This window comes from Neomonachus schauinslandi, chromosome 3, assembly GCF_002201575.2.
Source record: "Neomonachus schauinslandi chromosome 3, ASM220157v2, whole genome shotgun sequence".
NCBI classification, from domain to species: domain Eukaryota; kingdom Metazoa; phylum Chordata; class Mammalia; order Carnivora; family Phocidae; genus Neomonachus; species Neomonachus schauinslandi.
Window position 1 is genome coordinate 100,710,988 of NC_058405.1, and position 14,691 is coordinate 100,725,678.

Here is a 14,691-nt window from a genome sequence, read left to right on the forward strand (position 1 = left end):
ATGGAATCACCACATGTTCTCTCTCTGCTCTCCTTTGCTTCAGCTCTTTTGTGCTGCTGCTTGTGGCAATAATTGGTATACTCTCGTTGCTGTATAGTATTCTTTTATTTGACTGATTCATTCTTTTTTTTTTTTAAGATTTTATTTATTTGACAGAGAGAGAGAGTGAGAGAGGGAACACAAGCAGGGGGAGAGGGAGAGGGAGAAGCAGGCTTCTCACTGAGCAGGGAACCCGACGCGGGGCTTGATCCCAGGACACTGGGATCATGACCTGAGCCGAAGGCAGATGCTTAACGACTGAGCCACCCAGGCGCCCTTGACTAATTCATTCTGTTGATGGATTTTTGAATTGTTTTCATTTTGGGGGCTATTATGAACAGGGCTGCTGTATGAGCATTCTTTTACAATGTCTTGGTGGACATATCTTTTGGGTGTATTTGCAGGAGCAGAAAAGGGTCATAAACACTTGCCAAACAGTTTTCCAGAGTGGTTGTACCAGTTTATAACTCCCCTCAGCAGTAAGACATTTTATGGATCCTTTTTTTCCTCTGCATTACAGTTCACTTCTCTTATCATTCTTTTTGGTGCACACATTACCGTTGATTTGACTAGTGACATCCTCTTCATTCTTGCTCTTCTGTTCTTTGATGTATGTCCCCATCATTCTTTGAGCACTCCCTTGATTTCTGGTTCAGGTTGTTTAACTGAGCTTTAGCAAACACTTATACTGTGTAACTGAAATCCCTCTGAGAAAGTACCATTAATTTTTAAAAATTGAAGTAATTAGATATCACAAAACTCATAGTGGGTTTTAATGTATTCACGAGGTTTTGCAACCATTACTACTGTTTGCTTTCATAATTGTTTTTAATTGATGAACTTCTTAGAGTTGGGAATCAGTTTTGGTATTAGTTTTTATAAATGCTAGCCTTCAGTTTTTTGCTTTTACTTTTAACATTTGTGCTATATTGCTGTTTACTTCTGTGTGGCGGTAGCATTTGTAACTCATTAATTTATGTACTTATTTGAAGATGTGTATGTATGTTTTTAAATCAGTATCAGATATATCGGTGGGGGAAAGGAAAACTAATGGTTAAGTAGGAGGTGGAACTAGGCTTCTAAAAGGCTCCCACTGACTGATTATGGATTTCTCTTGGGGCCGGAGGCCAGGCAGATGAGTTGCTCCTTTGCCTGCAGGAGCTTTTTTTGTTTGTTACTTCACTTCCCAGTTGTTTTTAGTGAAAGGAATCTCCCATTTATTATATTAATAAGATGTGTCTCCATTAATGTATTTTTTTTTAAAACTTTTTATATACAGACTCACTAAAAAACTCGAAGAAAGAAGAGAAGAGAAAAGGAAAGAGGAGGAACAGGTAAAGTTCACGTACATCATCATTTTACTCTTCCAGTAAGTGAGGGAATGTTTGATTCCCTGCTCAATTTGGCAGACCTTGGATGGCTTTCTGGTTACAGTTGAGTGTTGAAGCACAGTGAAGGGAATTACGTGGCTTCCTTAGTAGGATCATAGTGTATACTTTTTTGTAAATTGCTAGGAATAAGTTTGATCATCTTTTTTCCCCCTGCAGTGAGTCTTTTACACTAAGAATAAAGGGAATTGAATTAAAATTGTATTATTTTGATGCAGATGAAATTCTTAGTTCCTTTTTATGCAAAAGAAATTTGTAGACATTTTGCTGAATTTTCCCTCTGGTGTTGCCACATTGTGGTACACCGTTCATTTTTCTCATCGTGTGCCCCTAATCTACATCATCTCTTTGAGGTTGTAGTATCAGAAAGTTATCAGTTCTTTATGCCAAATAAATGACTACCTTGTATCCTTAGAGGGTAACATTTACTTTACAAACCAAAGACCTGTAATTCTTTTTTCAAATCACATCACAAATTATATCATAAGCTTAATAGAAATGCTAAGATTTGTAAGTTGATAGACACTTGACCTTTAACTCATACTGTTAATAAATTCTCTAGACCCTTATATTTTACAAAGTTATTTTATTCCTTTAGCTGTGCCCTACAGCCAGCTCATATAAAATAATACCTAAGGTGGATTATTAAGTTGTCTTTTGGGCTCATAAGACTTACCCTCTCTTTAATTTAGAGAGAAATTAAGAAGGAAATTGAGAGGAGAAAAACTGGAAAAGAAATGTTGGATTATAAAAGAAAACAAGAAGAAGAATTAACAAAAAGAATGTTAGAGGAAAGAAACAGAGAAAAGGCAGAAGATAGGGCAGCTCGAGAGCGTATAAAACAGCAGATTGCGTTGGTGAGTAGTAAGTTTATTTTTAATGCTTGACTCTTGTGCAATTGTTTTTCCATGCACAGTGGTTTTGGTTTACTACCAGGCCATGAACACAAAAATAGTAGATTTTTAGTGACTCAGAGAGTACCAATTTTCAGCTTCCTTTTAGTAGAAATTGTATATTGGATAGCTACCGGCCAACTCTTGATTTTGGCTCAGGTCGTGATCTCACTGTTGTGAGATTAAGCCCTGTGTCGGGCTCTGAGCTGGCCTCTCCCCCTCCAAAAAACCATAAAATATAGTTAAAATTGGGGGGCATGCCCGGGTGGCTCAGTCCGTTAAGTGGCTGACTCTTAATTTCGGCTCAGGTCATGATCTCAGGGTTGTGAGATTGAGCTACACTTTGGGCTCCATGCTGGGCTTGGAGCCTGCTTAAGACTCTCTCTGTCCCTTTCCCTCTGCCCTCACCTCCTTTAACAAAAAAAAAAAAATTAAAAATTGGGATTGGATGAAGAAGTAGTATATATATATATATATATATATACAATGGAATATTATTCAGCCATAAAATGAATGAAATATTTTTTTTTTAAAGATTTTTATTTTTATTTGAGAGAGAGAGAGAATGAGAGAGAGGGAGTACATGAGAGGGGGGAGGGTCAGAGGGAGAAGCAGACTCCCCACTGAGCAGGGAGCCCGATACGGGACTCGATCCAGGCACTCCAGGATCATGACCTGAGCCGAAGGCAGTCGCTTAACCGACTGAGCCACCCAGGCGCCCAAAATGAATGAAATCTTGCCATTTACAACAACTTGGATGGAGGTAGAGAGTATTATGCTAAGTGAAATAAGTCAATCAGAGAAAGACAAATACCATATGGATTTCACTCACATGTGGAATTTAAGAAACAAAACAAATGAGCAAAGGACAAAGAGAGAAACCGAGAAACAGACTCTTAACTCTAGAGAACAAACTGCTGGTTACCAGAGAGAAGGTGGTCGGGGAACGGGTGAAATAGATGATGGGGATTAAGGAGTGCACTTGTCGGATGAGCACCAGGTGATGTATGGGGTTGTTGAGTCACTATACTGTACACCTGAAACCAATATAACTATGTTAATTATATTGAAATAAAAACTTGATAAAAGATTAAAATTGAGATGATTTTTTTCAAAGTAATTTTTCTCTATGTTATGAATTTTATCAGTAGTCAAATGTAGTTTCAAAAATTCCCTAGGGATGGGCGCCTGGGTGGCTCAGTTGGTTAAGCGACTGCCTTCGGCTCAGGTCATGATCCTGGAGTCCCTGGATCGAGTCCCGCATTGGGCTCCCTGCTCGGCAGGGAGTCTGCTTCTCCCTCTCCCACTCCCCGTTTGTGTTCCCTCTCTCGCTGTCTTTCTCTGTCAAATAAATAAATAAAATCTTTAAAAAAAAAAAAAAAAGATTAAAAAAAAAATTCCCTAGGGATGTGAGGGCGATCTGGCTGCCACATCTGTCATGCTATTTGATTGCCAGGGTTGATTCAGATAATCTGGCTGGCTAGGTGTGTGTCCCCTTCCTCCATCGCTGCTCCATGTGTGTCCTTTCTGAAGCTGCGCTCCCCTGCTAGAACCTCCAAACAAGCTCCCAAGGTCCATTTGTAGAAGAACGTAGTTAGGCTTCCAAGACTCAGACACATCCAAATGAGGTGCTGCATGTGGCAGTCTGCCTTTCTTTAAAAAAAAAAAATCCCTAGAAAAGAAGCTTAGAACTGGTTATGTAGCATTCTCCTGTAGTCACAACTGTTCTTTTCTGGGACATTCAGAAGATCTAGACATCAAGTAGGTTAAGATGGTTTTGTAACAACTGCTTTTATTTATCTATTTATTTATTTTTAAAGATTTTTAAAATTTATTTGACTGAGAGATAGCACAGATAGGCAGAGTGGCAGGCAGAGGGAGAAGCAGGCTCTCCGCTGAGCAGAGAGCCCGATGTGGGGCTCGATCCCAGGGCCCTGGGATCATGAGTTGAGCTGAAGGCAGGTGCCCAACCGACTGAGCCACCCAGGTGCCCCGCAACAACTGCTTTTAGAATTAAGTAGTTATAATACATATGAAAGCCATGTCTACTTAATAATATTGTTCATTTGTTTATGCAGCAAATATTTGTTGATTACCTACTGTGTGTCAGATCTTTTTCTAGGCTCTGGCGATACAGTAGTGACCAAAATCAAGTCCTTGTTTGTTTAATAAACAACTTCGCTGGTCTCTGATAGTTCATAAAACTAAAAAATACCAGATCCAGTGATAAAGTTTACAGATGGCTTTAAGAAATCTCATATGCTAGAGCTACCCTATGACCCAGCAATTGCACTACTGGGTATTTACCCCAAAGACACAGATGTAGTGAAAAGAAGGGCCATGTGCACCCCAGTGTTCATAGCAGCAATGTCCGCAATAGCCAAACTGTGGAAAGAGCCGAGATGCCCTTCAACAGATGAATGGATAAAGAAGATGTGGTTCATATATACAATGGAATATTACTCAGCCATCAGAAAGGATGAATACCCAACTTTTACATCAACATGGATGGGACTGGAGGATACTATGCTAAGTGAAATAAGTGAAGCAGAGAAAGTCAATTATCATATGGTTTCACTTATTTGTGGAACATAAGGAATAGCATGGAGGACATTAGGAGAAGGAAGGGAAAAATGAAGGGGGGAAATCAGAGGGAGAGATGAACCATGAGAGACTATGGACTCTGAGAAACAAACAGGGTTTTAGAGGGGAGGGGGGTGGGGGGATGGGTTAGCCCAGTGATGGTTATTAAGGAGGGCACGTACTGCATGGAGCACTGGGTGTTATATGAAAACAGTGAATCGTGGATCACTACATCAAAACCTAGTGCTGTATTATATGGTGACTAACATAACAAAATAAAATTTAAAAAAAATACCTCATATACATTTGTGTTTGTTCCTTGTGTTTAGAAATACGTGAATAGATCATTCTAGCAGTGAACGATAATTAGTGTCTAATACCTGTTTTAAAGGACCGTGCAGAGAGAGCTGCTCGTTTTGCAAAGACAAAAGAAGAAGTAGAAGCTGCTAAAGCTGCTGCTTTGCTGGCCAAACAGGCAGAAATGGAAGTCAAAAGGGAGTCTTCTGCAAGAGAAAGAAGGTACTTTATGTCCTGCTAAGTTATCTGTGCGTACATAGCCGCTGAGGAGAACAGCAGTTGTGAGCTGCTTTTTAACACTATTGTGTGCTGTGGCTATAGTAAGTAGTTCCAGGAGGATGTAATGACCAGTGTGGCAGTTGCCAGTGATATTTATCATTGAATGTGAGTGTGCAGTGTAACAGTACAAAATAAGTCACTTCTAAAAGAAGGCTCAAGAAATCTATTTTCAAAAGACAGAAAACACATACATTGAAATGATTATAGTGGTTATCTTACATGTATTAGGATTCTTTAGTTGTGAGAATCTCAGGTCAAATAAGATTAAGCAAAAGAGGGAATCCATTGGCTTTGCAGTTGGGATTTCCATTGATGGATTTGATTAGGTATAGCTAGATACAGGGATTTAAAAGATAACATTTTCTCTCTCTCTTTTTAATCTCTTGGGTTTTTTTTTTGTTTTAGCTTCATTCTGAAAGAAACTTTTATGATGATGGTGAACCCAGGGCTTCTTGGCACATTCAGGATCTTGAGCTCCTGATCCCAGAAAGGAAAAACTCTTTCTCAAATCCTATATCATTAAGTAGGGAGAATTCTGATTGGCCTTATTTGGCTGATGCGGCCACCTTCAGCTCAATCCCTGTGTCTGCTTAAATTGGCTCCCTGCTTGGGGGAGTTCACATGCTCACTTCTGTGGTGAGGAGGTCAGGGAAATGTTACTGATAATCATAACAGAATGAATGACAAGTGGCAGGGATAAGACAGTTCCCAAAACAAAAATATGTTGTAAAGAGAAAAATACAGATTTCCAGTACATCCTAGTTGGATTATGGTTAATATTTTCTTTTCTGTACTTTTCTTTTTTTTTTTTTTTAAGATTTTATTTATTTGAAAGAGAAAGAGCACGAGCATACACAGATGAAGGGGACAGGTAGGGGCAGAGGGAGAGGGAGAAGCAGACTCCACACTGAGCAGGGAGCCCAATGCAGGGCTTGATCCCAGGACCCTGAGATCATGACCTGAGCCAAAGACAGATGCTTAACCAACTGAGCCACCCAGGCAGTCCTGTACTTTTCTGTATTGGAAAATTAATGAGCATTACTTTTGTAATCAGAAAAAGTACCTTTTTTTTAAAGATTTTATTTTTAAGTAAACTCCATGCCCATTTTGGCGCTCAAACTCACAAGCCCAAGATCAGGAGTTGCATGCTTCACCAACTGAGCCAGCCAGACACCCCAGAAAAACTACTTTTTATTTTGTTTTTTCAATTTTTACCACGTTTGTTTTATAATCATGATTTCTGAGTCCTTATTAAGTTGATACAGTTTGAGGAAATAAATACTTCCTTCCCTTTTTGTTGCATAGGTACTAGTGGAGGAAGGGGAACAGAATATGAGAGAATAAGCAAAGGCTGTAGGGAGCAGAAAGATGAAGTCAAAGAGAGACAGTGTTTATATGAACCCTCTGTAAGCAGTACCAACCAACAAAGTACAGAGCTTACAACATGATTAAAAACTACTTTTTAAAAACTATTATCCAAAAGTAATAAAATACTTAATATATTTAATGAAAGTGTAAGTCTCGCATACTGAGAACTAGAAAACACTTTTTAAAGAATTAAAGCAGACATAGATACATGGAATTCTGTGTTTATAGATCAGAGGACTTAATATTGTTAAGATGGCAGTACAAAAGGGGCTTGAGAGATGAAAAAGGGGCAAAAAATGGCTGTACTCCCCAAACTGATCTGTAGATTCAACAAAATCCCTATTAAAATACCAGGTGATTTTTTTTTTGCCAAAATTTTTGCATAAAAATTCATATGGAAATGCAAGGGACCCAGAATAGTCAAAATTATCTGGAAAAAGCACAAAGTTGGGACACTCAGATTTTTTTAATTTTAAAACAAAGCTATAGTAACCCGGACAGTGTGGTATTGGCATAAGGATGAATGTATGGATCACTGTAATAGAATTGAGTCTCCAGAAATAAACGCATGCATTTCCCCAATGTTTATAGCAGCAATGTCCACAGTAGCCAAACTATGGAAGGAGCCCAGATGTCCATCAACAGGAGAATGGATAAAGAAAATGTGGTGTCTCTATGCAATGGAATATTACTCAGCCATCAAAAAGAATGAAATCTTGCCATTTGCAACAACATGGATGGAACTAGAGAGTATTATGCTAAGCGAAATCAGTCAGAGAAAGACAAATACCATATGATTTCACTCATATGTGGAATTTAAGAAACAAAGCAGATAAACATAGGGGAAGGAAAGGAAAAATAAAAAGAGGAAAGCAAAACCATAAGAGACTCTAACTATAGGGAGCAAACTGAGGGTTGCTGGAGGGGTGGTGGATGGGGGGATGGGGTAATTGGGTGATAGATTAAGGAGGTCACTTGATGTAATGAGCACTGGGTGTTTTATGCAACTGATGAATCATTAAATTCTACCTCTGAAACTAATAATATACTATATGTTAACTAAATTGAATTTAAATAAAAAATTAAAATAATAAAATCTTTAGAAAAAAAGGAAAGAAACTCATGCATTTATGATCGATTGATTTTTGAAAATGGTACCAGGGTCATTCAGTGGGGGAAAGAAAGGGCTCTTTCACAAATGGTGCTTGGACACATCCAAAAGAATGAATTTGAACCCTTTCTTCAAGTATAAACTCTTAGGAAAAAAATGAGAAAATCTTGTGTTCTTAGAAAAGGCAGTGATTCTTAGACATGACACCAAAAGCATGAGGAACAAAAGAAAGCAATAGATAAGTTGGACTTCATCAAAATTAAAAATTTTGTGTTTCAAGGGACATCATCAATAAAGTGAAAAGATAGCCCCCAGAATTGGAGAAAATATTTGCAGACCATATAGCTGATGAGAGACTTGTATCTAGAATACAAAAAGGAGTTTTTAATAACAGTAAAAAGCAAACAACCCAGTTTTTAAATATGGGAAAAGGATTTAAATAGACATTTCTCCAGAGAAGATCTACAAATGATCAGTAAGCCATATAAAAAGATACTCAACATTATTAGTCATTAGGAAAATTAAATCAAAACCACAATGAGATACTGTTTAATGTCCTTCAGGATGCCTAAGCTTAAAAAAGCAACAACAAATCTTGGCAAGGATGTGGACACTTTGAAACTCTCCTACACCGCTGATGGGATTATAAATATTATTCAGTAATTAAAAGGAATGAAGTCCTGACACATGCTACAACATGGATGAACTTTGAGAACATAATGTTACATGAAAGCCAGTTACCAAAAAGTCACACATTCTACTATTCCATATAATGGAATTTGTCTGAAATGGGCAAATTCTTAGAGGCAGAAAGTAGATAAGTGCTTGCCAAAGGGCTAGATGAGGGAGGAGTTAGGGAGCAATTGCTGATGGGTTCAGGGTTTCTTTTTGGGGTGATGAGAATGTTTTGTTGGAATTAAATAGTGGGGATGGTTACACAACTATGACTATAATAAAAACCACTAAATTGTATTTAGTAAAAAAAATAAAGCTATTTTTTTTAGAAGATTTTATTTATTTGAGAGAGAGAGACAGCGGGAGAGAGCATGACTGAGGAGGAGAGGGAGAAGCAGGGCCCCTGCTAAGTAGGTAGCCTAGTGTGGGGCTCGAGCCAGGATCCCAGGATCATGACCTGAGCCAAAGGAAGACGCATAACCAACTGAGTCACCCAGGCGCCCCTAATTGTATGCTTTAAAAGGGTGAATTAAAATTCAGTTGGTGGAGCGTGCAACTCTTGATCTCGGGGTTGTGAGTTCAAGCCCCAACTCAGATGTAGAGATTACTTAAAAATCTTTAAAAAATAAATAAAAGGGTGAATTTTATGTTACGTAAATTATATCTCAATAAAGCTGATACTAAAAAATAATAAATAAAGAGGTCTCACATTGTGGGAAAAAACCCATTTTTATTTTGCACATTTTCACTTCATTTTCTCTTTTAATGATATTGTTTGAGAATATGTAGAGGTAAAGATGCTGATTTTAATCTTCTTTTTTCATAGCACTGTTGCAAGAATTCAATTTCGTCTTCCTGATGGTTCGTCCTTTACAAATCAGTTCCCTTCTGATGCTCCTCTAGAAGAAGCAAGACAGTTTGCTGCACAGGTAAATTTATGTCTTGTCTTGAGTTGTAGTAAAGGTAGATGAATAGGTTATTAAAATGTAGGAGGAGAAAATTTCCAAGCCTGATTTGTAGAGTGTAAGTCATGACTTATCCCCAGGAGGGAAGCACTAGACACCTCTGGGGTGTGGTGGAGCTTCCAGCATGTATTAGTGCCACATAAGGAAAGCACATCTGTTTCTTGTGCAGAAATAGGGATTTCCTGATACTGTAAAATAGGCTTTGGAAACTTTTCTCACTGCTTTTGCAAATGATTATCCAAAGGTCTAATCTGAGGGAGTTGTCACCTGTAAAAGGATGCAGTTTTTCTTCCTCTCTCTTCACATTTTCTGCAGGTCACCTTGGGGCTGGCCATTTTTCCACCATCTGCCAGGTGGCCAGGCCTAAAGATCAGTAATCTTTATTTGGTAACAGGTATCTTCTTCCAGAATATGGCCTTACTCAAAATCTCAATTGGTGTGAAATTTTGTATCTTAGAAGATAAGATACGAGTAATTTCCAATTACAGTTGACCCTTGAACAGTGTGGGTATTAAGGGTTGCCAACCCCCTGCACAGTTGAAAATCCATGTATAATTTTCAATTCTGCAAAAACTGAACTGCTACTAGCCTACTGTTGACCAGAAACCTTACCAGTAACAGTCGATTAACACATATTTTGTATATTATATGTATCATATATATTGTATTCTTATAATAAAGTTAGCTAGAGGAAAGAGAATGTTAAGAAAATCATAAGGAAGAGAACATACATTTATAATGCTATACTGTAAAAAATCCGTGTCTAGGTGGGCCCACACAGTTCACACCCATGTTGTTCAAGGGTCAGCTGTAGTTTTTATTCTCTGAATGAGTCCTTTTTCAAAAAGGATTCTAGGCATTCGATGTCCTTTAGGATCTGGGCTCATGATATGCCCCACTCTTGGTCTCATGTAGCTTTTCAAGGTTAAAATTAGGGTTCAGATCTTTCCCCTAGACCTCATCTCCCCATTTAGTCTGCTTTCTCACTTATGGATCCCAAGAGAGTACCTAAAAAGCTGTCTGCCTTCCTCCACTGGTGAGCTGGGCTTTGCAATGTAAAAACATTTTTAAGAACTCTTTTTCCCTAAACTTACAGTGGAACCAACCCCCAGTAGCTCTTTTATTCTTCTTTTGCCCTGGAGCCCCACTTGGGGCCTCCCAAAAGGGAATACTTACTCCTGGCCTGAGTCATACCACTGCTACCACAGGTAAGTGAAGGAGGAAGCCACATGAGAAAAAAAATCTTTGCATCAGTTCTATTAGAACTTTATTTCAGTACAGTAACCTAATTTTGTATTTTTGTATTTATTTATGTTAGAGTAAGAACAGTGAAAGGTATGTATATGACCTCCAGTTAAAAAAAATACAAAGAACAAAGGTGTTGGTCTGTTTCTTTGGAATCTTCTAGGGAGAGAGAAACACTTATCTAAGATTTTACAGGTATAGGTGACTTAAAATTATGAAGGTGATCGTGATGCTGCCCAGTGTAGGTTCCTGGATCTGGGAGTGTGTGTGGCAGGGATTAGACTATGGGCCATTTATTTTTTTGAGACAAGGAAGACGTGAAACTCCTGATGTTATATATATGAGGAAAGTTCTGGACTATTCCAGATTTTTAATAGGGAATGCTTGTAATCCAGATGTATATCGGAGAGATAGTAATACAAGTTTACCAAAGTATAGTGAAAACTAATGTCAAACTGTAGGAATATTCAAAAGAGATAGACAACTGTTCATTTTTACTCAATTAATTTAGATGGCTTTAGGAACTATAATCTTGCAATTTTGTGATCATTTTTGGCTTGTAAAAGCTTTTAGGTACTATTTGGAGAGCACGTGTAGGGTGGGGCACGGCAGGGAGGGAGAGGGAGAGAGAATCTGGAGCAGACTCTGTGCTGAGCAGGGCCTGAACTCACAAACCTGAGATCATGACTTGACCCAAAACCAAGAGTCGGACCCTTAACTGACTTAGCCCCTGAATGAACTTTAAAATTAAGGTAGTTTGAATTAAAGCAGTTGTTTTGGATGCATTTGGGTATGTAATATCTTACTTTAAAAAGGCACCTTTGTAAGGTTTTAAACTTACGTTATGTTACAGACTGTTGGCAACACTTACGGTAATTTTTCACTAGCAACCATGTTTCCCCGGAGGGAATTTACCAAAGAAGATTATAAAAAGAAATTGTTGGATTTGGAACTTGCCCCAAGTGCTTCAGTGGTACTATTGCCGGTATGTATATACGTATTTTTTTTTTTTTCTATCTTTACAATCCTATTTGTTCTACTCCTGATCATTTCTTAAAATCAGTGGAAGGGAAGGTGAAACATGTACTGTGTGTAATTAAATTCAGATTGTCCAAAAATATTAGATTAATTTATTGTTCCATTATCCTGTGTGTTTTATATTTCTATTGCTAATGAGGCATTAAATAAATATTTTAATTTTCACCTTTTTTCCTCACCTATTTTCATGTACAAAAATGACCAGTAAGAGAAGAAAATAGGAAATGCACAGTATTGGTATAATGTATGGTTTTAGTGTCTTTTATTTATGTATGACCCTACTGTTTACGAAGTTTTTTAAAAAGAGATTTTAACATAAAAGTAACATTGATTTTTAAACATATTGATCACATTTGATCCTCACAACAGTATTTTAATCTCTGATGAAGAGGCTCAGAAACTTTAAATGACTTGGCCAAGGCATCCCCTAAGTGCCAGAGATGGAGAGCCTGGTCTTCTGTATTTTGATTAGGATAGTTTTCCTGGTTCTGAACTAGAGCCCCACACCTGAAACAATTAGTCTTAATCAGGATTAATTTGTATTCACTGAGGTTTTGAAACCTTTCCCTTGTTTTTAATAAGCAAGGAAGACTTTTCTTACCAAAGTTGTTGATTTCATTACAAACAGAAGGTTAGTTCTCTTAAAAATAATTGGTTCATTTCACCAAGAACTACTTTCTAGTTTCAGTGTTGTGATTACTCCTTTAAAAAACAGAGCTCCTGGAGTTCCCAGAAGTTTATATAAAATATACATTTGAAAAACAGCAGAAGATGGTAATGGTACCTTCTTGCAGTAAACTAAAGTCAATAGGACTTTGTTTTCCAGATAAAAGATTCATCTAGAACCTTGAGTGTGATGTGATTGGGCTCATGGAGCCTTTATTGAGGTTTATTTCTTAATTTTTAGGCAGGAAGAACAACCACATCCATGGTTCATTCTTCCAGTGGAGACTTTTGGACATTGTTGGGGACAGTCCTTTATCCATTCCTTGCCATCTGGAGATTGATTAGCAACTTCCTATTTAGTAACCCTCCTGCACAGACCTCTGTGAGAGCAGCATCATCGGAGTCCTCAAACCTTGCATCATCTAGCAACTCAGAAAAAAGGTATTTGTTTGTGTTTACCCATTTCAGAATGTGTTAGTAATGTTCAAATTCAAAATGAACATTTTTGTTATGGGTACTTTGCCATCTTTCTACATAAGGGAAAAAATTTAAATGTTCTCAAGTTTTACTCTATCTTTCCTAGGACGCTCACTACCTGAGTTTTCTCAACCATCTTTCTAGAACCTACTCCACAAAAATCAGCATCACCTCCGCTGATTTTATTTATTGACTTCTCCTTATCCTGTAACTGTAAAGGCAGATTTTTTTTTCCAGGCCTAAATAGTAGTATCTTTCTTGCTAACCATGTTTTGTCCAACAAGATATTTCATTTAATTAATTTCTCACAGTAATCTTGCATACATTTTTTTGGAGGTGTCACTGTGCTTTAGATAATTTTAATTCCTGGTAGCTTTTTGATCTGCTTCCTGTCTTCTTCCTGTCTTCATTCAGAGAAAGACCAAACTGAGAAAACTGGATATTCACTTGAAAATGGAGCCTTCTTCAGAGTGTTATTTTACACTAGTCCCTTAAACAAGAGGCCTTCTTTTTATTGCACATGGCCAAGGTTAGAATGGTAATTCTAAACAACACCAATGATTTTAGCTCATACCTCTGTTAAGATTCTGCATATTTGAAACAGGTTAATGGAAGTATTTTCCTGGAAGGTGGGATTGTAGCTTTTTCTAATTAAATAATAGCACGATTTATTATAATATATACCTCTTGCTGTTAAACATTGTTCAGCCATTAATACGCATTATAGCACACACCAATCCTCTGTGATAAGTAATGAAAATCCTTGCTTTGGTCTGCCATCAGTAAATAAGGTCCTTGGTCTTATATCCTATTGACTCTCTAGAAGAAGATTTAGTGAATATTGTGATTGGGCTGATTTGGCCTTTATCTTGGTTTCTTTTGTAGCTATTAGGAAGACCAATCATATCCTTAGTACATTACTTAAGTGGGGATACAGGGAAATTCTCTAGACTGGGAACAGCATTCAAACTAGGTCTTTTTTTTTTTTTTTTTTTTTAAGTTTTTTTTATGACAGAGAGAGAGATAGCGAGAACAGGAACACAAGCAGGGGCAGTGGGAGAGGGAGAAGCAGGCTTCCCGCGGAGCAGGGAGTCCGATGTGGGACTTGATTCCAGGACCCTGGGATCATGACCTGAGCCGAAGGCAGACGCTTAACGACCAAACCACCCAGGCGCCCCCAAACTAGGTCTTGTTAGTGCTGAATTTTAGAACTCTTACGAGCAATGGGTAGATGCATTTAATTCTGAATTACTGTTACATAGCATAGCTTGCTATGTGGGTTTGTTTTTCTTTTTTTTTACTATTATTTTTTTTATTAAGTAAACTACCCCCAGTGTGGGGCTCGAGCTCATGACCCTGAGACCAAGAGACACAAGCTCTTCTGACTAAGCCAACCAGGTGCCCTGCTGTGTGGTCTTTTTTTTTTTTTTTTTTTTTAAAGATTTTATTTATTTATTTGACAGAGAGAGGCACAGCGAGAGAGGGAACACAAGCAGGGGGAGTGGGAGAGGGAGAAGCAGGCTTCCCGCCGAGCAGGGAGCCCGATGTGGGGCTCGATCCCAGGACCCTGAGATCATGACCTGAGCCACCCAGGCGCCCCCCTGCTGTGTGGTCTTTTAAAACTTTTTTCAAATAAGGGAAGAGATACTAGGTTGGGGCAAAGGATG

At 38.1% G+C, this 14,691-nt stretch overlaps 1 protein-coding gene across 1 annotated transcript in view; it reads left to right on the forward strand.

The window, feature by feature from the left end:
- UBXN4 (UBX domain protein 4) overlaps positions 1-14,691 on the forward strand; it is a 60,913-nt gene that overhangs the window by 37,519 nt on the left and 8,703 nt on the right. Inside the window, exons 7-12 of the mRNA XM_021695806.1 lie at positions 1,319-1,373; positions 2,120-2,284; positions 5,295-5,422; positions 9,460-9,562; positions 11,697-11,828; positions 12,789-12,988. Coding sequence (XP_021551481.1) covers positions 1,319-1,373; positions 2,120-2,284; positions 5,295-5,422; positions 9,460-9,562; positions 11,697-11,828; positions 12,789-12,988 — 783 coding nt within the window. The remainder of the gene's footprint in view (positions 1-1,318; positions 1,374-2,119; positions 2,285-5,294; positions 5,423-9,459; positions 9,563-11,696; positions 11,829-12,788; positions 12,989-14,691) is intronic.